Genomic DNA, 24,522 nt, shown 5'->3' on the forward strand with positions numbered 1-24,522 from the left:
AGAGGAAAGGTCTCGCTGCGCAGCGTGAGTTTCTGTCTTTTTAGTCAAATCTGAGCCTCGCAGTTTCCTTTCTTCTGTACCCGGGGTCTCAGGGTCGCTACAGATCATGAATCGCCGCCCCCGCCCCACCACCCCTCAGCAAATTCAGGCGTCTCCCCAGGTACTTACCTTTCGGTTTAAAGTCGCTCTGGAGCCGGTTCCTGCCTTCGGTCCGCTTAGACGCTGCCTTTCGCACCCCTTTCCAGCTTACAACCTTTCACTGACCTCACTGACCCCTCTGCCCCTCCTGCACCGCATAAAATTCTCTCCCATGCGGTGGATTTATTCGCACTACCGCCCCTAGCCTCGCCCTCTCGGCCCCTGAGGTCAGCTCCGGCCACCCCACTCTCGGAGAGGCCGCGTCCTCTCCCCGTCTTGAGACCCCCCACCCTCCCAGCCCCGCTGTCCTCGAGTCTCCTCAGGCCGGTCCTTCTGCCCCGCAGGCGTTCCCTTCATAGTGACCTCTTCTCTAAACCCGTGTTGGCAGAGGTGACCTGGGTCAGCCATGTGACACCCATGGTCTTCGGTTCCAAATTCCACCCTCTGGAAAACAGGCTCTTGCGGAAGGGGGTGCTTCTTATTCAGTCGCCAGCCCTGTAAATAGTGGGCGAGTGGGGTTCAGGAGAAGCAGAGACAGCGACTCCGAGAGAAATAGAAAGTTAAGAAAAGCATGAGGGAGAAGCGATGGCAATGAAGAGGATCGGTGAGGCACTTGGAAGAGACACCTTCATGAAAGAGAATAAGCCTTGAAGGTAGCGGGTGGGGAAAGGAGAGAAGTTTAGAGAAAAGCAGGATCTCCGGAGAAATGAAGGTGAGCAGAATAGGAGAGGGGCCCTTGCTCAGCGGTAGCAGCGGGGAAAGAGTGGTGAAGCGCATCTTTCTGATGGGGCAGGCGAGAGGGTGAGACTTGGAGCCTTGGTGGTGCTGGAACAGGAGACCTGAACGAAAATCTGCCCCCAAGGAGGCGGGGCGGGACGGGTGGGGGGGGAGTGGTTGTGGAGGGGGTCGAGGGGAATGTCACAGGGATAAGAGGGAGGGAGAGGAGAGGAAGCTCAGATGGGAGAAGAAAGAGGCAGAAATATTAATACTTGGAGATTTAGGACAGTCAGGTTGGAGAAAAGAAGAGCAACAGAGAAGTACTGAGTGGCAGAGTGGGCAGGGCTGGTTTGAGAGGAGAAATAGAAGGGCAGTAACAGCACAGAGCAGAGGGGAACAAAAAGACAGAGAGAGAGAGAGAGGGAAAAAAGAAACAGGGAGATAAACAGAATGACAGAGGAGAACGCGTATTAGTGAAGAAAGAGTGACCTGGACCCATGTGAGTCAGTTGGATATGAATTTGGATATAAATGGGTATAAACTATTGTTGTGATATCATGACTTTGTAGTCTAATAAATTTAAAAGTTGGAATAGATGATGAGAATTGCAAAATTCTACTCTCTAATGCTTGTGTTGTTTTATATTTATTTTTATCAGAAGATGACTTTCATTTGCAATCCTTCAGCCAGAGACATGGAATAGGGTGTGTGTGTGTGTTTGGAGCAAGAGAAAATTGTCACTTCATGGTGCCTATTTAAAGGAAAATTACAACTCCTTTTTCTGGTAATTTTTTTCATTGTTCTTTTTGTAGCTTGAACTAAATCTTATCATTCAATTTCTACTTTCCTATAAATAATAGCTTCTGAATTGCTTTGCTGAAATTGCTGGGCATCCTGTAATCAACTCATGTGATTTTCTAAATTTATATTCATGATATTTTCTGACTTTGACACCAGAATTGTGTAGGATATATATATATGTAATATATATAATTGTGTAGGCTATATATGTATGTGTGTATATAATGGTGTAGGCTATATATATAGGCTATCAGTTCAGTTCAGTCACTCAGTCAGTCCAACTCTTTGCCACCCCATGGACTGCAGCACACCAGGCTTCCCTGTCTGTCACCAACTCCTGGAGCTCGCTCAAACTTTGTCCCCTTCTCCTCCTGCCTTCAATCTTTCCCAGCATCAGAGTCTTTTTAATGAGTCAGTTCTTCGCATCAGGTGGCCAAAGTATTGGAGTTTCAGCTTCAGCATCAGTCCTTCCAGTGAATATTTAGGACTGATTTCCTTTAAAATTGACTGGTTGGATTTCCTTGCAGTCCAAGACACTCTAAAGAGTTTTCTCCAACACCACAGTTCAAAAGCATCAGTTCTTCTGTGCTCAGCTTTCTTTATAATCCAACTCTCACATCCATACATGACTACTGGAAAAACCATAGCTTTGACTAGATGGACCTTTGTCGGCAAAGTAATGTCTCTGCATTTTAATATGCTGTCTAGGTTGGTCATAGCTTTTCTTCCAGGGAGCAAGCATCTTTTAATTTCATGGTTGCAGTCACCATCTACAGTGATTTTGGAGCCCCCCACAATAAAAAGTCTGTTACTGTTTCCCCATCTATTTGCCATGAAGTGATGGGACTGGATGCCATGATGTTTGTTTTTTAATGTTGAACTTTAAGCCAACTTTTTCACTCTCCTCTTTCACTTTCATCAAGAGGCTCTTGAGTTCTTCTTCGCTTTCTGCCATAAGGGTAGTGTCATCTGCGTATCTGAGGTTATTGATATTTCTCCTGGCAATCTTGATTCCGGTTTGTGCTTCATATAGGCTAGCACTTCTCATGCTGTACTCTGCATATAAGTTAAATAAGTAGGGTGACAATATACAGCCTTGACGTACTCCTTTTGCAATTTGGAACCAGTCTGTTGTTCCATGTCCAGTTCTAACTTGTTTCTTGACCTGCATACAGGTTTCTCAGGAGGCAGGTGAGGTGATCTGGTGTTCCCATCTCTTTAAGAGTGTTGTTATCTACACTGTCAGAGGTGTTGGCATAATCAATAAAGCAGAAGTAGATATTTTTCTGGTATTCTCTTGCTTTGTCAATGATCCGAAGGATGTTGGTAGTTTGACCTCTGGTTCCTCTGCCTTTTCTAAAACCAGCTGGAAAATCTAAAAGTTCACAGTTCACATACTGTTGAAGCCTGGCTTGGAGAATTTTGAGCATTACTTTGCTAGCATGTGAGATGAGTGCAATTGTATGGTTTTGAACTTTCTTTGGCATTGCCTTTCTTTGGGATTGGAATGAAAACTGACCTTTTCCAGTCCTGTGGCCACTGCTGAGTTTCCCAAATTTGCTGGCATATTGAGTGCAGCACTTTCACAACATCATCTTTTAGGATTTAAAATAGTTCAACTGGAATTCCATCACCTCCACTAGCTTTGTTCATAGTGATGCTTCCAAAGTCCACTTGACTTCATATTCTAGGATGTCTGGCTCTAGGTGGTGATCACACCATCATGATTATCTGGGTCATGAAGATCTTTTTTGTATAGTTTTTCTGTGTATTCTTGCCACCTCTTCTTAATATCTTGTGCTTCTGTTAGGTCCATACCATTTCTGTCCTTTATTGAGCCCATCTTTGCATGAAATGTTCCCTTGGTATCTCTAATTTTCTTGAAGAGATCTCTAGTCTTTCCCATTTTGTTCTTTTACTCTATTTCTTTGCCTTGATCACTGAGGAAAGCTTTCTTATGTATCCTTGCTATTCTTTGGAACTCTGCATTCAGATGAGTATATCTTTCTTTTTCTCCTTTTCATTTAGCTTCTCTTCTTTTCTCAGCTATTTGTAAGGCCTCCTCAGACAACCATTTTGCCTTTGTGCATTTCTTTTTCTTGGGGGTGGTCTTGAACACTGCCTCCTGTACAATGTCAGGAACCTCCATCCATAGTTCTTCAGGCACTCTATCAGTCCCTTGAATCTGTTTGTCACTTCCACTGTATAATCATAAGGGATTTGATTTAGATCATACCTGAATGGTCTAGTAGTTTTCCCCACTTTCTTCAGTTTGAGTCTGAATTTGGCAATAAGGAGTTCATGATCTGAGCCACAGTCAGCTCCCCGTCTTGTTTTTGCTGACTGTATAGAGCTTCTCCATCTTTGGCTGCAGAGAATATAATCAATCTGATTTCGGTGTTGACCATCTGGTGATGTCCACATGTAGAGTCTTCTCTTGTGTTGCTGGAAGAGAGTGTTTGCCATGACCAGTGTGTTGTCTTGGCAAAACTGTTAGCCTTTGCTCTGCATCCTTCTGTACTCCAAGGCCAAATTTGCCTGTTACTCCAGGTATCTCTTGACTTCCTACTTTTGCATTTCAGTCCCCTATGATGAAAAGAATATAGTTTTGGGGTGTTAGTTCCAAAAGGTCTTGTAGATCTTCATAGAACCTTTCAACTTTAGTTTCTTCAGCATTACTGATTGGGGCATAGACTTAAATTACTGTGATATTGAATGGTTTGCCTTGCAAACGAACCAAGGTCATTCTGTCATTTTTTATATTGTACCCAAGTACTGCATTTTGGATTCCTTTGTTGACCATGAGGGCTACTTCATTTCTTCTAAGGGAATCTTGCTCACAGTAGTAGATATAATGGTCATCTGAATTAAATTTGCCTGTTCCAGTCCATTTGAGTTCACTGATTCCTAAAATGTCTTGCTGTATCCTGTTTGACCATTTCCAATTTACCTTGATTCATGGACCTAACATTCAAGGTTCCTATGCAAAACTGCTTAAAGATGGCAGAGTAGAAGGACGTGTACTCATCTTCTCTTTGGAGAACTCCAGAATTACAACTCACTGCTGAACAGCCATCGACAGGAGAATGTTAGATCCCACCAAAAAGAAATACTGCACATCCAAGGGCAAAGGAGAAGCCCCAGCAAGACAGTAGGAGGGCGAAATCACATTTAGAATCAAACACCATACCCACCAGAGACGCTTCGAGAGCTCAAACCAAACCTTGTGCACACCAGGACCCAGCGACCCCACAGAGTGTAGTGTATACATATATATACACACCTGTATACATACATATATATATACACACACACATATATATATAAGGTCTTACATATAAGATCATATATATATATAAGGTCTTATATACAAGGTCATGTATATATATGTATATATATATACAAATTTGTGTATGATATATATATATGTGTGTGTAGGGTGTGTGTGTGTGTGTGTGTGTGTGTGTGTAGGGTGTGTGTGTGTGTGTATGTATATGTATATATTTGGTTGTGCCTGGTCTTCGTTGCGGTATGTAAACTCTTAGTTGCAGCACATGAGATCTAATTCCCCCACCAGGGTTTGAATCCAGGCTCCCTGAATTGGGAACTCCAAGTCTTAGCCACTGGACCACCATGGACGTCCCTTTGTAGGGTTTTGGGTTTTTTTTAAATTACAAATTGTTTCCCTTTTAAATTTGTTTCTGGTTTAGAGAAAGCCTGTGACTTTCTTCTTTTATCTTATATATTGGAAATATTCTTTGGTAACTAGTAAAGAATTTTAGACTGTCTCCTAATGGATACTGGATAAAGATGTCCATGGTCTTTTATTTTAAGTGTTGGAAGCTGATTTTACCTAGTGAGTCTGATACTCCGTTTTCTTTGGTTTCACATAATCTACTACAACATGAGCCATGAGCTCCTAAGCAGATGTCTCCAGTCGCATCCTGGGAGCTGACCCTTTTCTCACAGTTCCCTCTGCCCTGGTCACATTCACCTTTTCTCTGCTCCCAAACATCAACACCCTTTCTGTCTCAGATCTCACCTCCTGCTTAACCCTTTGTCTCAAAAGCATCGCTGCTCTGGCCCTTTCTCCTCCTCAGGTCTTGGCCAGAGTTGTCTCCCCACCTTCTCCTGCTCATCTTCTGAAGTTCCCTTCACCTGCCATTCTCTGTCTCATGACCCAGGTTTTATTGCTCCCACATTGGTCTCCTCTATCAGAAGTGTTTTTCATCGATTATTTTGGGTCTTTCCTGTTTCCCCTCCATTGGAGGGTGCCTGGTCTCTGTCTTCTTTCCAGGACACCTGTGACACTTTCCTTTGGGAAGATTTAGATGCTGGGGACTGTAATTGAATGGAATACTCCTCAGGGAAGAACGAGGAGCTTGGGCAGGTGATGAGGTTAGTTCCCATATTTTTTCTGGAAATTTCAACTTGAACTAAACCTGCTATGACTACTTATTTACTCAAAATAAGAGCAAAATTACATGCACTGAGGCTTAGCCCTACAGAACCAGTGTCCCCCATGCAGTGTGCTAAGGTGTCCTGTGTTCATTCCACTGTGTCTCTGCTCCACTATAGCCTCCAGGTCTTCCAAATTGTGTGCTTCTGGGGTGAGCTGCCATCTTGAATGGGAGCCTTGCCTTACAGCAGTTCATCTGCTCAGAGTCAGGGATACTGACTACACTTTGCCAAGGATGCAGAGAAGCTTAGGAGTGTGGGGATGGGCATGAAGGAGGGCCCCGCCTTGGAGCTGGGGTACCTTGCAGTTTTCTCTGAGTGGGGAGGACAGGAGACAGTGAGAGCGGGGCTGTCTTTCTCTCTCTCTCTCAGTGACATCCTCACCAAACACAATCCAGCCAATCCTCAAACACCTTTAAAACTAGACTCCATCATGTCCCCAATTGCTGGTGAGGGCCTCCTTTTCCAGGGAGGGCCCGCTTCTTGATCTCCATACTGAATGCCCAGTGTCCCGCTGTTTGCAGCACTGTCCACTCCTGTTGCAATGCCTCTGCATATGGGTTTGTTTTAGCCTGATTTGTTCGTACGCGCTTGAGGTGTGTGTCTGTACTCAGTCACTCAGTCATGTCCAACTCTTTTGCAGCCCCACGGACTGTAGCCCACCAGGCTCCTCTGTCCATGGAATTTTCCAGGCAAGAATACTGGAGTGGGTTGCCTTTTTGTTCTCCAAGGGATCTTCCCCACCCAGGGATCGAACCCACATCTCTTGCATCTCTGGCATCGGCAGGCAGATTTGTTACCACTAGTGCCACCTGCGAAGCCTGGAGGAAATGTCAAGACCTGCACAAAAGTGGAGGAAAGACTTTAGGGGTTTGCAGGAGGGATATGGCAGCAAGTGTGGGCCTCTAGAGGAGCCCAGTGAGCTGTATGAGCGCCTGTCCCATGCATGGCTTGGGGTTCAAGGGGTGTGTGGAACTTTTGGAAAGGGGCATCTTAGTTCTGGCTGGAGCATCTAGACATGGATTCACAGGGAGCTGTGGGGCTGTATGGATCGGGCTTGGTGCCATAGTGTCTTTTCTCAGGTTCCCTGGGACGCAGAAGCTGAGATTGAGTTATTTTGTTTTTTGAGGTTGAGATTTTCAGGCATGGGTTTCATAAAAGCCATGATCACACCTGAAAAGGAATGAGGAAGTAGAATTAGGAAAAGGAATGTTATCCTGTATTGTTAACCAGAGCCTGAGAGGAGCCCACCGGAAGCTCTGGGAGCAGGAGGATGACTGCCTTGGGACAGGGGGTGGATTCAAGAGGTGCCCCACAGCACTCACTCCACACCGTGGATTTTGTGGGGTCTTTTGGTGCTGGTTTAGTCCCTAACTCATATCTGACTCTTGTGACCCCATAGACTGTAGCCCACCAGGCTCCTCTGTCCATGGGATTTCCCAGACAAAAATACTGGTGTGGGTTGCTATATCCTTCTTCAGGGGATCTTCCCGACCCAGGGATCGAACCTACATCTCTTGCATTGGCAGGTGACTTCTTTACCACTGAGCCACCAGCGAAGTGTGGGATCTTTGTGGGTGGCAGAAATCATTGTGCAACCCATAGTGTAGTTACAGAGAACATCTCAGAGGCCATTTTGTGGGTTATCTTTGGTATTTTGGGATATTTGGGCAAAGTTGCAGCAAAGTTTCAGGTGCATTTTGGAAGACACAAAGGAGAATTTGGAATGTTTCCTGGGAAGACGCTGAGGTCTCATTGGCATCACGGGCCAAAGCTCTGTTTTGTTAGTAGATTTTGGAGGTGACAGTGCTCAGACTGGGGTCACTGTGAATGAAAACGTGGTGTCACGTCTAGTGGTCTTCATGAGTAATCATTCCATCGTGAATGCATGAGTCATGGGGCCTTAGAGTGTTTGATGGAGTTGTGTAGCAGGTAAGGGGATGGCTCTGCTGTTTCTGGGGAGTGTGTCAGACCCCAGGGAAGACTATAGGTTTGTTTGAGTCCAGAAGGGAAATGATGGGTGTTAAGACTCACATGGCAGAGAGTTATCAGCGAGGGCCTGCTGGGGATGGGACCAACGGGAGAAGGGCTGTGAGAACTCATGACTCGAGGAAAGATTGTTCAGCTGATCAGGGGCAGTCACAGCGGAGAGACGTCAGCCTTGGGAAGACCCAGCTGCTTTTGTCTTTCTGCCAGACCAGTGGTGGTCACTCTGCTGCCTCTGCCTGCCCGTCCCGGAACTCACACACACGCAGTACAGTCATAAGGAAGCTGTGGTGCGGAGGGGCAAGGTGTTTTAAACTAAATGTGGAACAAGGGTATTTCTTTGAGAAGGAGGGCTGCTGTGTTCTGGGGAGGAAACAGGAAGGGGGACAGTGTTTGGGAACTCAGAGCCCTGGCGATAGCAGGAAAGCTCAGGAAAGAGGTGAAGGAAAAGCTCTGTTCCTACTCACCAGTGCTCAGCAGCTAGCCCAATAGAAGGGGGTGAGGTATCAGGGCCCCATTTAGAGAAAGGATCTTGTCTTTCTACTCAACACCCACTCACCCTCTGTGTACATGTCTTCATTGTCTTCTCTAGAATGGCACTCATGGTGGTGTCCCCAGTAGATGACCTGAGAAAGTAAAGTGTTTTCTCTCTTTGTGCCCTGGCGGCCTCAGCTTCTCCTCCACTGTTCTATGAGACACCCACTTCCCTGCTGTTCTTGAAAGGTTGTTGTTGAATTACGACGCCGGGATTTTTGGCCCCCGGAGGAGAAGAATTCAATCCGGGGCCAGAGACGAGGCTTGATCGCTCAGAGCTTTTGTATAACAAAGTTTTATTAAAGTATAAAGGAGAGAGAGAAAGCTTCTGACATAGGCATCAGAAGGGGGCAGAAAGAGTACCCCCCTGCTAGTCTTTAGCTGGAGGTTATATAGTCACCAGCAGTCTGTTAATGAAAGAAAGGAATGTCTCAAAACTTAGAATGGCACCAGGCCCCTCACCCATAAGATGTATTTTGGGATAATCTTGGCTCCAAATGGTTCATCTTGGGCCATAAAATTATTAACTTGAATCTTGAAGAAGGGCAGAGCACCATACAAATAGTGTCATTTACATAGATTAGAGGAAAGATATCAGAGTATTACATACTGGTTTATCAAGTAGGTTCTGAGCCCAAAAGGTGGAACCGACTTAAAAAAGAGTTTGGGGTAAATGCATAGTACATTAGCATAGCTTAAGATAAACAGTTCCATAAGAAAAAGGCAATGGTTAACTTCAAGTGAAACCAGGTGTCATTATGGCAACACAGAATTTTAAGAGAAACCTCCTTTTAAATTTGTATAGAGAAGGAAAAAAAAATATCGCTGAATTGTTTCTTCCTGCCGCTTAAGGGAGATAAAAATGTCTGAGATTTGCAGGCTATTTCCTCCACTTGGAGACTCCTGGCCTTCCTGCCTGTTACCCTCTCATTCTTCTCACTGTTGGTTTGCACAATCCCAATGAAGCCAGTCAAGTCAGCATTTCAGGCTGTGATTTTTCTTCAGCTAATATCAATGTAGCTCAGTCGGTAAAAGAGTCTGCCTGCAATACTGGAGACCTGGTTTCAGTTCCTGGGTCAGGAAGATCTCCTGGAGAAGGAAATGGCAACCCACTCCGATATTCTGGCCTGGAGAATCCCATGGACAGAGGAGCCTGGTAGGCTACAGTCTATGGGGTCGTAAGAGTCAGACACGACTAAGCACACAGACAATATCAATGCAGAGTGAGAAACCTTAGATTCCAGGAACCTTTTTCCTGATTAAGTGTCAAGGCAGTCAAGAGCCTCCTCCTTTTTCTGTGGATTGTTTTATATTATGTTTGACTGCACAGCTTGTGGGCTCCTTAGTTCCCCTACCAGGGACTGAACCCGGGCCCACAGCAGTGAAAGCTGATGAGTCCTAATCACTGGACTGCCAGGGAAGTCCCAGTTTTCGACTCTCTATTGCCAGACTGGGTCTGCTCAGCCTCAAGCAGCTACTGCTGGGATGAGCTCACTGCCATCCTAGTTGGACTTGCACATGACCTTTGCACCTCTAAATGGAGGACCCTTGGCTCCACCGTCCTCAGCTGTTCCTGTTTGGCCTGTCCTCACTCCTCCAGGGCAAAGGTCCCCTGCCCACGTCTGTCCCCCAACGTGAAGACGATGGCAGAGTGGAAACTAGTGTAACTTTGTGTCCATCTCATTCACTTATTCACTACATAAAGAGTACCATATTTTTAATTTCTGTGTGTGTGTGCTTAGTTGCTCAGTCATGTCCAACTCTTTGCAACCATGTGGACGGTAGCCCTCCAGGCTCCTCTGTCTGTGGAATTCTTCAGGCAAGAATACTGGAGTGGGTTGCCATGCTCTCCTCCAGGGGATCTTCCCAACCGAGGGATCAAACCCTGGTCTCCTGCATTGCACATGGATTCTTTATCACCTGAGCCACAACGGAGGCTGGTTTTTTAATATTTATTGGGGTATGGTTGATTTTCATTGTTGCATTAGTTTCAGGTGTTTAGCAAAGTAAATTGTCAAACACATACATCCACTCTTTTAGATTCTTTTCCCATGTAGGTCATCACAGAGGACTGAGTTTAATTCCCTGTGCTACACAGTTAAGGCTTAATTAGTTATCTATTTTATATATAGTAGTGTGTATGTGTCAGTCCCAATCTCCTGGTTTATCCCTCCACCTCTTACCCTTTGATAATTATAAGCTTATATTTTACATCTGTAACTATTTCAGTTGTGTAGATAAGTTCATTTGTAGCTTTTTTTTTTTTTTTAGATTCCATGTATGATTGATATCATCCAATATTTGTCTTTCTCTGTCTGACTTACTTCACTCAGTGTGAGAATCTCTAGGTCCATCTGTGCTGCTGCAAATAGCATTCTTATTTTTTTTAATGACTGAGTAATATTCCATAAATGATGGAAACAGGGACTTCCCTGGCTCTGCAGAGTGTTTTAGTGTTTAAGAGTCTTTAAGACTTTGTACTTCCTGGGACTTCCCTGTGGTTAGGACTCAGTGCTTCCACTTCAGGGCCACAGGTTTGATCCCTCGTCAGGGAACTTAACATCTTGCATGCTGCCTGGTGCCTCACCCCCAGTCCCCCCAGATGGAGACAAACCCACCTTGTCACTTACAGTCATGCAAGTCAAATGCCCCAAAGCGAGGCCCTGGTGTGTGGACGTGGATTCTCCCCAACACCCATTGCTCTTCCGACACCCCCATCATACCAGCTCTACCTTGTCCCTGTGTGGTTCACCACAGCTGGAGAAAAACACGCCCCTGAACTGACTGGTCTTGCTTCAGATTCCTCTGTTCCCTCACATTCCCTGTGTGTTTGCTCCATACCTTTCCTATGGAGCTCCTCAAAAGTCTACCTCCGCCTCTCCCATCTTTTTTTCTCAAAGACCCTGTTTCTTCACCATTGAGCTCCTGGAGCAAAGGGAAGAGATCTCCTCTAACTGCCTCAACTGTCGGCCTCAGGGCCTGTGCTCTGTCTGTCCTTAATAATTGACTGCGAATAGTCTGAAAGTGCCTCTGGCTGTTGCTGGCCCTAAAATTGTGCCCCGGTTGCCAGCTCCACTGTCTGGGTCAGGGCCATGTGGCATCATGTATTTTTACTTCTCGAAAGTTGCTTTGATCAACATGGTGGCATTGTCTCTCTGAAACACAAAGATGGGCACTCACATACACCCCACACCTTTTTATACCCTCAGTTCTTTCCTCTTTAAAATACAGTGTTCTCAATTAGCTACATTTTCCTCTACTATTAAATGCCACGATGTACTATTGCAAAAGAATGGGGGTGCGAGAGAATGGTCGCGTCCCAGGGGAAATCTTGGGATAGGTCTCCAAGTAAGGGTTCCTGGCTTCCTGCAGGAAGGAATTCAAGAGGGAGACATAGTAGAGTGAGCCATGCTGTGCCGGGCTGCCTAAGATGCCCGGGTCTTGGTGGAGAGTGCTCATGAAACGTGGTCCACTACAGAAGGGAATGGCAGACTCCAGTATTTTCGCCTCGAGAACCCCAAGAATGATAAAGCAGGTTTATTGAGAGAAATACACATTCCATAGGCAGAATATGGTTGTCTCTGAAGGGGAGAATGACCCTGGGCTGTGGGCATACTTAGTTTTTATGAGCTGAGTAATTCATGCATTAACGTGTAGGAGGATTTTTCCAGCTATTTGGAGGAAAATGCAGAAGTTGATTTTGGTAGTTATTTCACAATATATGTGTATATACATATTTCGAATGTCATATTGTATGTCTTAAATATGCAAGATATTTATTTGTCAATTATACCTCAGTAAAACTTTAAAAGAAAAAGGTGCAAGGTAAGCTGTGCTTGCCTCCACTGAGTGGTGCACATCCAGGCTACACATTACATCCATGAGGCATTTTACAAATACATTTGTGCCCTGACCAGAGATTCCCCTTCGAAAAGTCCAAATGGGGCTCAGCCTCAATGGTATTTAAGGGGCCTTGGTACGTCACGTCTGTATGTTGTCACCCTGCTTATTTAACTTATATGCAGAGTACATCATGAGAAATGCTGGACTAGAAGAAACAAGCTGGAATCAAGATTGCTGGGAGAAATATCAATAACCTCAGATATACAGATGACACCACCCTTCTGGCAGAAAGTGAAGAGGAACTAAAAAGCCCCTTGATGTAAGTGAAAGGGGAGAGTGAAAAAGCTGGCTTAAAGCTCAACATTCAGAAAATGAAGATCATGGCATCTGGTCCTATCACTTCACGGGAAATAGATGGGAAAACAGTGGAAACAGTGTCAGACTTTATTTTTGGGGGCTCCAGAATCACTGCAGATGGTGATTGTAGCCATGAAATTAAAAGACGCTTACTCCTTGGAAGAAAAGTTATGACCAACCTAGATAGCATATTCCAAAGCAGAGACATTACTTTGCCGACTAAGGTCCATCTAGTCAAGGCTATGGTTTTTCCAGTAGTCATGTACGGATGTGAGAGTTGGACTGTGAAGAAGGCTGAGTGCCGAAGAATTGATGCTTTTGAACTGTGGTGTTGGAGAAGACTCTTGAGAGGCCCTTGGACTGCAAGATCCAACCAGTCCATTCTGAAGATCAGCCCTGGGATTTCTTTGGAAGGAATGATGCTAAAGCTGAAACTCCAGTACTTTGGCCACCTACTTTGGCCACCTCATGCGAAGAGTTGACTCATTGGAAAAGACTCTGATGCTGGGAGGGATTAGGGGCAGGAGGAGAAGGGGACGACAGAGGATGAGATGGCTGAATGGCATCACTGACTCGATGGACGTGAGTCTGAGTGAACTCTGGGAGTTGGTGATGGACAGGGAGGCCTGGTGTGCTGCGATTCATGGAGTCGCAAAGAGTCGGACACGACTGAGCGACCGAACTGAACTGAACTGAACTGGTGCATCTGGCATTGAGCATCAGGACTCTTAAGTCCGTCCATCCTGAGGGATGAGATCTGGGCTGAGGGTAAGGCTGCTTTGCCCTGAGTGGGGCTGGACCAGGGCCTGCTGTGTGACCTGAAGGGGATCATGGTGTGAGCGGAGGTGCGCCCTGCTGCTGTGTGCATGAGGCCTCACCAGGAGGGGAGTGTGATCTGAGGGAAAGTGTGGGAAAGTCCTGTGTTGGGCTCTGTGCGGGAGTTGACTGTCCTGCATCCCTCCTGAGACAGTGGCCACAGGGGACTGTCTGTTCCTTATGGTGAGGGCTTCCCTGTGTGTGTGGTTGGGGCTCAGGAAGGGGGTGTGTTGACTCTAAACATTAAACAGCATGTTTTCAATTTTAAGGATAGACCTCTGAAGACTCATGTTGCCTGAGGAAGCCCAGAAGAGGAGGAAGGTGAAAGAAGGAAGAGTCTGGAATGGCTCTTTCTCAGGTGAACTTATATTCTTGGTTGATTATTCTGTTTCTCCTTTCTTTTCTTTTTTAATTAATTTTTTTTTTTTTGGCGTAGAGCTACTTTGCAATGTTGTGTTAGTCTCTGCTATTCTCCTTCCTTCTTTGCAGTTGCTAATCTCTGACTCAAGAAGTAGCCTGCTTGATTCCTGTTCATTCACACTCACCCAGGACCTTCTCTCAGTCACTAACACATACCCTTAGATTCCATCTGTGACTCAGTTTTCTACTCTGTAAAATGGAAATGGATCTTTCTCTGATGAGTTACTACATTGACAACAAGTTAATTCATGAAAAGCATCTAAAGTAATGCTTCCATGGTAGCTCAGATGGTAAAGAATCTGCCTGCAATACTGCAGACCCGTGTTTGATCCTTGGGTTGGGAAGATCCTCTGGAGAAGGAAATGGCAACCCACTCCAGTATTCTTATCTGGAGAATCCCATGGACAGAGGAGTCTGGCGGGCTACAGTCCATGGGATCACAAAAGAGTCAGAAACGACTGCTACTACTCCCACTACTACTACTAGAGTAATTCATAACATACAGGAAGTGTTCAAATACTTTTAGTCATTGCTGTTAATCATCATCACAGTTTTTAGATTCTGAGCTTTCTTTAACACCTTTGTATAGATGACCCAGTGTTGAATTTCTGTTTGTGTATTTCACGTGTCATACAGAAAAATGAGAAATCCACATTGATTTGGAGGCCATTGTAATCTCTTATGGGAAAGCAATTAGAGATGCATAATTTGCTCTAAATACCTTTACATGAATCTGTCAGAATATACACTTCAACTGAATCAATCTTCTCATTTTGTATGAAGATAAGAACTCTCCTTATGACCCCATTAATGATATGTGTTTTCATTTCAGCAGCAGCTGACCATTGAGGATGTGGCCATCAAATTCACTCCTGAGGAGTGGGAATGCCTGGCCCCTGCACAGAGGACTTTGTACCGGGACGTGATGCTGGAGACCTACAGGAACCTGCTCTCTGTGGGTAAGGATCACTTCCCTCTCAAGTTGGGTTCTGTCCTTGGGTATCTTTACATTTTCCTTCACATGCCTTTTGGGAGCCCCTACCTTGCTTGGCTGAGCTTGAAGCCCTATTGAATCAGAGGCCAAAGCCTCATAATGTGGCATGAGGACTTTGAAATTTCCCTTTCCTCATTTTATCTGCCCATGTTATGATACCTCGAGGGTGGGTCCAGAGCTTAAAAGTGCATAAAGCCTGTAGCAAACTTAAAACCTACACTTCCCTGTTTTGAAAATTTTATTTATTATTTTTGGCTGTGCTGGGTCTTTCTTAGTTGCTGTGATCAGAGGCTACTCACCAGTTGCGGTGCTTGGGCTTCTCATTGTGGTGACTTCTCTTGCTGCGGTAGGCGGGCTCTAGGGTGCAGGGGCCCCACAGTTGTAGTGCACAGGCTTAGTTGTTCTGCGGCATGTGGGATCTTCCCGAACGAAGAATTGAACCTGTGACCCCTGCACGGGCAGGCAGATTCTTAACCACTGAGCCACCAGGGAAGTCCCACTTACCTTTTTACTATAAGCAAGATGTCTGCATATTACACTCTTCCCTGTGCATTCACTTGATCTTAGCCAAAAGGCTAAGAAGTGATTCCCCTGTGCATTCAGAAGGAGGCAAGCTGTGCATTGAAGTGTTTTCCACAACCACTTCATATTGTCCTCACTCTTCAGCTGAACAAAGAGCTGGGGTTCTGGAAACAATATAGCATGTGATGTTTCTTTCTTGCAATTAGCAATAATTTCTGTTTCTGACCTGAATATTCTTATGTCCATTTTGGAGTAAAGAAAAGAGAGCACTGGACCCTGGAGAGGGAAGTGAAAATAGCAAAAAATAAAAATTAAAAAAGAAAGAAAGAAAAAAAACCACTAGAGGGGTGGAAAGTACCAGGTGTAGACACAGGTCAGATCTCAGATGAACAGAGAAGAAACTGCACCATTAATAGTTTCAGGGAATCTTTCCCCAAGTGGTAGAGTTCTGTGGGAAAAGAATTTATTTTTTGGTAAACTCTCAGAGGAAATTGTTGTTCTCCCCATTGTTTCACTCTGTTCTTTAGTATGTAAAATGTATCTCGTCCTCCAGTGGTACCACAGCTCCTACAAAGACAAAGGCAAGGTCTTTGTATGATCTACAACAGCCTGTCATTTGACTCCTTTCAGCTTTGTCACTTGACTTTGAAGAAGGTGGGATGGGCCCTTTCAGAAGGGTCTCTTGCCCCTGCGTCTCCACTTCTGTGTGTGCTTTCATTGGCTGCTCAGTTCTTGGTCCCTGCAAGTAAGAGCTGAACTGCTCTTTAGCACCACGCTGTCCTAGTTCCATCCCTACTCGCTGTTCTAGGAAGATGTAGTCAAGGAGGTAGGAAACCACTGGTGCTCTCTGATTCCATCTCTTACCCCAGAACCTGCACGGAGCTGTCTCAAGCCCCGTCTGCCTGTTCAGATCCCTCAGCCCTTCCTTCTGGGGTTGTTACTTAGGAGAACTGTAAAGACAGTAGACAGATCTTCTCTTTGATCCTAGATCCTACATGGGGAGCATATGTCGGCCTTTGAGATTCTTAACTCAGTGTCTGTGAGGAGAGCACACATCTCAAGATCCTGCAGGATCCCCCCTCCTGTCTTGTATTTTCATCACTCTTCCAATGCTCTACCTGGTCTGGGAATGTAGACTTTTCCTAATTGCCTGTTGTCCTAAGTTGCCTCTGATGATTGCCTTTGAAATACACATTCCTAGGATCTGAGATTTTATCCTATATATTTTTTGCTGTGATAATAACACTTTTAAGGGATAGACAACTTCTAGGGACTCTCCCTATGGAGTAGGGTTATTTGGTGACAGAAAATTACCCCCCCACCCCGAGATTTTTTTTTTTAATTGAAGTATAATTGATATACAATGTTGTATTGTCTTCTGATGTAAGGCAAGGTAATTCAGTAATACATATGTATACATTCTTTTTTTTATTGTTTTTATCACAGGATATTGAATATAATTCCCTGTGCTGTACAGTAGGACCTTGTTGTTTATCTGTCCTATGTATAATAGCTTGCATCTGCTATTTGCAAACTCCCAACCTGTCCCTGTGCATGCACACTTGGCCACCAGAAGTCTCTTCTGTATGTCTGTGAGTCTGTTTCTGTTCATAGATAAGTTCATTTGTGCTGCATTTCAGATTGGACATACAAGTGGTATCATATGATGTTTGTCTTTCTCCTTCTGACTTATTTTGCTTAGTATGATAATCTCTAGGTCCATCCATGGTGCTGCAAATGGTACTATTTCATTCTTTTTTTATGGATGAGTAATATTCCAGTGTGTGTGTGTATTTATGTGTAGACACACAACATCTTTATCCATTTATCTGTTGATGGTCATTTAGATTGTTTGCATGTTTGGCTATTATAAATAGCGCTGCTGTGAACATAGGGGTACATGCATATTGAAAAGAGTCTTTTTTACTTATTTTTCTTTTAAAAATTTTTTTATTTTTGCCACACCTCAGAACTTGTGGGAACTCAGTCCCCTGACCAGGGATCAAACCCAGGCCATAGCAGTGACAGTGCCAAATCCTAAACACTAGACCACCAGGGACTCCAAGCATCAAGCTCCTGCTTCTTTCACTTTCTTTGTAATTTGCGGTTGTGTACATAGCCTTCTAAGTCTTGTGCCCTCATTTGAAAAATAATGGTAGTTTACCTCAGACTTTTAAAACAAATAAGTACTGTTAGATAGCTTAGATATAATAATATTGCACATTTTATAGAAAAACTCTGTTACTGTTGTTTAATGATATATATCTACTTTGTCATGTTTTGTTATGCCATATCCCTTTGTGTGCATCATATTTTATATGCTTTTATTTTGCAGTTTGTCCTCAACAATGCAGTCTGTGACCTTAGTTAATATATATTTTAAGCACACACTTCATACTACATATCTGGGGACAATAAGCTGGAGAATTAAAGGGCACTGCATAGATAAGAAATTGCTCTGCTTGGTTATTATATAATGGCAATCATGAAATCATGTGACTTTCGACTTCTTTCTTCAGTTTCTGTTCCTTTGTTGTTCATTCACAAAGTCGTGTCCAACTCTTTGTGACCCCATGCCAGCTTCCTCTGTCTTTCATATCTTCTGGAGTTTGCTCAAATTCATGTCCACTGAGTCAGTGATGCTATCTAACCATCTCATCCTCTGCCACCCCCTTCTCCTTTTGCCTTCCATTTTTCCCATGTGAAAGTGAAGTCGCTCAGTCGTGTCCGACTCTTTGCGACCCCATGGACTGCAGCCTACTTGGCTCCTCCATCCATGGGATTCTCCAGGCAAGAATACTGGAGTGGGTTGCCTTTTCCTTTTCCAGTCTTTCCCATAATGTTATATATTTTCCCCACCTAATATTTTAGAAGTCAGTTATGTCAATACCTTTTACAGTTTTCATATTGTGTGCCCTTTCCAGGGTAAAATTCTCTTCTTTATTCTTAAGGAAGAGTGTTTAGAATTCCATAGAATATAATGTACAACATGGTTACTTATTACTGGTTGTTTTACTACAATAGTAAAGGGTTACTTTACTAGAATAGAAAGGGTTACTAGAATAGTGTGTTTGTTAATTTTTATTGTGATTTACAGTTGACGGTCTTTCAGAACATATTATGCAATATAACTGACATTTACTTGTTAATGTTATAAAATGCCTGTTTTTCATGGATATTGATGCTTTTATAACATATAATTCAGGAAAATATTTCATTTTTTAAATATCCTTAGTAAATTCTTTATTTTCTCAGTGCTGTATTTGTTTTGCAATTCTAAACTGCCGTTTATTTAGGTTATTTGTTAGATAAGCTTGTTTTGGATTATTTACCATTATATTACTTAAGTATTAATTTATATACAGTAATGATATAGATACTGTATGTAGATTATGTGTAATAAGTATGTGGAAAATATGTCTGATATGTTTCTCTTCAGTTACAGTCAGTATGTATATGCTTTGGGTTCATGGTCATGAGATTAGCTATGTTTTAAGAGCTAACTTAAGTTTACACAACCTGAGTGGTTTTGTCATACACTGTTTGAAATGAGGCTACCCTAAAATCAGTTTGAATTTTATGTGAACATACTTTCTTTATTAAAGAATCCTATTTCTTTAATGTTTCTCAAAATTTGAAGATCGTGGTTGGGAAGTTTCATAACTACATTCAGTGTAAGTGTTATTTTTGGTATATGTTTTCAACATAAAATATTTATTTATGAGTTATAATTAATAACATACCTATGATTTTTTGTATTTTGTAGATATCTCTCCCATACATATTATCAAGAAATTACAACCAAAGGAGAACACTAACTCAACAGATACATTCCAAACAGTGATTTTGGGAAGACATGAAAGCCCTGGAGTCAAAGATTTCTACTTAAGGGAAATCCGAGGCAATATGCTTGAGTTTGAGTGTCAGTGGAGAGATGATGAAAGAAATTACAAAGGAGTGCTTGTAACCCATAATGAAAAGCTCACCGATAGAAAAAATCAATGTGGTAGAAGCAATGCAGGAAACAATGCAATTGAAAATAAACTTGCATTAAGCTTTCAGGATGAATTGCAGATATTTCGAATGGAAAGGAAAATTTTTGAATGTAATCAAGTTGAGAAGGTTATCAACAATAGTTCCTCAATTTCAGCTCTCCAAAGAATTCCTCCGAGTGTTCAAACCAACATTTCTAACATGTATGGGAATGATTTTATCCATTCTTCAATACTGACAAAAGACCGTAAAGCACATAGGGAAAAACCTTACAGGTGTAATGACTGTGACAAAACCTTTACTCATGCCTCACATCTCACTAAACATCGGGTAGTCCATACAAGAGACAGGCCATACAAATGTGATACATGTGGCAAGGACTTCAGTCAGAGTTCGAACCTTGCAACTCATCAGAGAATTCATACTGGAGAGAAACCTTACAAATGTAATGAGTGTGGCAAGGTTTTTAATAGAAAATCAAACGTTGAAACTCATCAAAGAATTCACACTGGAGAGAAACCATACAAATGTAATGTGTGTGGCAAAGCCTTTAGGGTGTGTTCAAGCCTCAGGAGCCATCAAGTAATCCATACTGGAGAGAAGCGTTACCATTGTAGTAAATGTAACAAGGCTTTTTCCCGTAATTCCAAGCTTCTAAAACATCAAAGAATTCATACTCGAGGGCAGCCCTACAAATGTGATGCATGCGACAAAGCCTTTATTTTGTGTTCAAGCCTAATCAACCATCAGGTAGTCCATACTAGAGGGAAGTCTTAGCCATGTAATGAATGTGGCCAGACGTTCATCAAAAGTTCACACCTTAGGCTTCATGAGAGAATTCATACTGGACAGAAGCCATACAAGTGTACTGAATGTGGCAAGGGCTTCAGGCAATGGTCTGATATCAAAATTCACCAAAGAATCCATGCTGGAGAGAAACCTTTCAAATGTAGCAAGTGCGGCAAATCCTTTACTCGGAGTTCACACCTCACTAGACATCAAATCATCCATACTGGAGAGAAACCATATAAATGTGAGGTCTGTGACAAGGTCTTCAGTCAGAATTCACATCTTGCAGGTCATTGGAGAACTCATACAGGGGAAAAACCTTACAAATGTAATGAGTGTGGCAGAGCCTTTAGTGATCGTTCAAGCCTAACTTACCATCAGGTAATTCATACTGGAGAGAAGTCTTACAAATGTAATGACTGTGGCAAAGCTTTTATTAAGCCTTCATATCTTAGGCATCATGAGAGGATTCATACTGGAGAGAGGCCATACAAGCTTTCGCATCTTAGGTATCATGAGAGGATTCATACTGTAAAGAAACCATACAAGTGTACTGAATGTGACAAGGCCTTTCAGCAATGGTCTGACATCACTATTCACCAAAGAATTCATGCTCGAGATAGATCTTAGAAACGTAAGTGTAGTGTGGCAAATCCGTTAGCCTTTGAAGCCTCAGTAAACACCAGGTGACCCCTACTGGAAAGAAACTTTACAAACAATGAATGTGGCAAGGCTTTTAGCAGGTGTTCACACGTTAGGCTTCATGAGAGGATTCATACTGTAGAGAAACCATACCAATGTACTGAGTATGGCACAGCCTTTAGACAATAGTCCTACCTCAGGATTCACCAAAGAATTCATTCCGGAGAGAAACCTTACCAGTTCCATGAGTGTGGGAAAACTTTTGTTCAGGGTTTACACCTCCCTAATCATCAGATAATCCATAATCCATATAGGCTTGCAGATGTACTGTGTTTTGCAAGGCTTTTAGCTATTGCCTTAAACTCCGGGTTCACCGAGTAGTCCATACAAAACAAATGTAATGAATGTGGCAACGTTTCAAATTATTGGTCACTTTTCACTAGATAAAGGGATCTGTATTCTGGAGTTAAAGCACACAAGTGTAGTGTGTGGTAAGGATTTTACCCATATAGCAAACATTGGGGGAAGATATAGAGTTGACACCTTCAAAATACAATAAACATGGTAAAGACTTTTCCTTGAATTCAAATATTGTGCAACGACAGAGTATATTGGAGAGAAATCACTAAACTTTAGACTATACATCCTTGAGAGAAGCCACAAAAAAATAATGTGCATGCTAGTTACGGTTCAAGATGATGGAGTAGAAAGACAAGTGTTCATCTTATGCAAGAGCACCAAAATCACAACTAGCTGTTGAACAATCATCAACAAGAGGACATTGGTCCAAAGACCAAGAAGCCACAAGATGGTAGGAGGGGCGCAAACACTATAAAATCAAATCCCATACTGGCTGGGTGGGCCACATACAAACTGGAGAACAATAATGCCAAAGAAGTTCTCCCACTGTAGGGAAAGTTCTGAGCCCCACCTGAGGCTTCACAGCCTGGGGATCTAACAAAGGAACTGGGAATACCCAGGGAATCTGACTTTGAAGGCCAGCGGGATTTGATTATAGAACTTCCACAGAACTGGGGAAAACAGATTCCACTCTTGTAGGGCACAAATAAAATCTTGGCATGCACCAAGACCCAAGGGAAAGGAGCAGTGACCCCACAGGAGACTGAACCAGACCTACCTGCTGGTGTTGGAGGGTCTTCTCTGGAGGCATGGGTCAGAAATGGCTCGCCATGGGGGCAGGGGCACTGATAGCAGCAGCCTGGGAAGGTCCTCCTTGGTGTTAGTCCTCTTGGAGGTCGCCATTAACCTGACCATAAACCCCAGAGCTGGGTTGCCTCAGGCCAAACAACCAACAGGAAGGGAGCACAGCCCCACCCACGCATCAGCAGATAATTGGATTTAAGTTTTACTTGGTGAGCCCCTGCCCACCAGAGTGGGACCCAGTTTTTCCCACCCAGTCTCTCCCATCAAGAATCTTACATAAGCCTTTTAGCCTCATCTACCAGAGGGCATATACAAGAAATAAGAAGAACCACAATTCCACAGCAGCTAGAACAAAAGCCACATTACTCTAAGTTAATTAGGATGAAAAAGAAGAGTTATATCACAGATGAAGGGACAAGATAAAACCCAAAAAAAACAACTAAATGAAGTGGAGATAGGCAACCTTCCAGATTATTCATGATTCAGAATAATCATGAAGATGATCCAGGATCTCAGAATAGAATGGAGAAGATGCAAAAAAAATGTTTGCCAAAGACCTAGAAGAACTAAAGAATAAACCAACAGAGATGAACAATACAGTAGAAAGAATCAATAGCAGAGTAACTGAGGCAGAAGAACGGATAAATGACCTGGAAGACAGAATGGTGGAAATCACTTCTGCAGAACAGAATATAGGGGGAAGGGAATGAAAAGGACCTCTGGGACAACACTAAATGCATTAACATTTGCATGATATGGGTTCCCAGAAGAAGAGAGAGAGAGAAAGGACCAGAGAAAATATTTGAAGAGATAATAGCTGAAAACTTCCCTAACATGCGAAAGGATATAGTCAACTAAGTCCAGGAAGTGCAGAGTCCCAGGCAAGATAAATCTAAGGAGGAACACACTGAGACACACAGTAATCAAACTGACAAAAATTAAGACAAAGATAAAATATGAAAAGCAACAAGGGAAAAATGGCAACATAAATGGAAACTCCCATAAGGTTAAAAACTTGATTTCTCAACAGAAACTATACAAGCCAGAAGGGAATGGCACTATATATTTAAAGTGATGGAAAGGAAGAACCTACAAACCAAGAATACTCTGACCAGCAAGACTCAATGAGATATGATGGAGAAAGCAAAAACTTTCCAGACAAGCAAAGGTTAAGAGAATTCAGCATCACCAGACCACTTTTACAACAAATGTTAAAGGAACTTCTCTAGGAAGGAAACACAGGAGAAAGAAAAGACCTTCACGAAATAAACCCAAAACAATTAAGAAAATGGTAATACATATCAATAATTACCTTAAATGTAAATGGATTAAATGTACCAACCAAAAGACAGACTGGGTGGAGCAATAAAAACATGTGCATGTATGCACTTTGGCTTACCACATCACTCTCCTTAATCCCCCAAATTGTAGGTAATTATTTTATGTTGTTAGGTTAATCATGTTCCTTTTATGGCTTGCAGTTATAATTATCTATGAATCTTGGATGGCTATTGATTGTGAAAACTGATAAACATTTTTTACTATTGTGATTATGTAACTGTTATTCACTTAATACCATTCTATCATGATTGGTCAACAGAAAATAATAGAATTCTATATCACCAAAATTGCCATTTAATGGAAAAACCTGTAATCACTTTTTAAAATCCAGATACATACCAGAATTATCTTGGAATTTTTTGAAAAATACAAATGTCCAGGTATAGCCTTTTTTCTCCAAAGCTCCAGATGTATTTCTAATGAACAGCCATGTTTAAAAACAACTGGACTCTATGGGAAAAAAGGGTGCAACACCAGTTCAGTTCAGTTCAGTCGCTCAGTCGTGTCTGACTCTTTGCGACCCCATGAATCGCACAACGCCAGGCCTCCCTGTTCATCACCATCTCCCAGAGTTCACTCAGACTCACGTCCATCGAGTCCGTGATGCCATCCAGCCATCTCATCCTCGGCGTCCCTTTCTCCTCCTGTCCCCAATCCCTCCCAGCATCAGAGTCTTTTCCAATGAGTCAACTCTTCGCATCAGGTGGCCAAAGTACTGGAGTTTAAGCTTTAGCATCATTCCTTCCAAAGGAATCCCAGGGTTGATCTCCTTCAGAATGGACTGGTTGGATCTCCTTGCAGTCCAAGGGACTCTCAAGAGTCTTCTCCAACACCACAGTTCAAAAGCATCAATTCTTTGGCGCTCAGCCTTCTTCACAGTCCAACTCTCACTTCCATACATGACCACAGGGAAAACCATAGCCTTGACTAGACGGACCTTAGTCGGCAAAGTAATGTCTCTGCTTTTGAATATGCTATCTAGGTTGGTCATAACTTTTCTTCCAAGG

General features: G+C 43.1%; 1 protein-coding gene across 1 annotated transcript; it reads left to right on the forward strand.

Moving 5' to 3' along the window:
- Nucleotides 1-23,665, forward strand: LOC138095915 (zinc finger protein 480-like). Its single transcript, XM_068991874.1, has 7 exons — nt 1-24; nt 13,920-14,008; nt 14,903-15,069; nt 19,597-20,125; nt 20,210-20,329; nt 20,414-20,877; nt 21,073-23,665. The coding sequence occupies exons 2-7, from the start codon at nt 13,994-13,996 to the stop codon at nt 21,197-21,199; spliced, it is 1,422 nt and encodes a 473-aa protein (XP_068847975.1). The 5' UTR covers nt 1-24; nt 13,920-13,993; the 3' UTR covers nt 21,200-23,665.
- Nucleotides 23,666-24,522: the final 857 nt, after the last annotated feature.

The sequence above is a fragment of the Capricornis sumatraensis genome, chromosome 20 (genome assembly GCF_032405125.1).
Source record: "Capricornis sumatraensis isolate serow.1 chromosome 20, serow.2, whole genome shotgun sequence".
NCBI classification, from domain to species: Eukaryota; Metazoa; Chordata; class Mammalia; order Artiodactyla; family Bovidae; genus Capricornis; species Capricornis sumatraensis.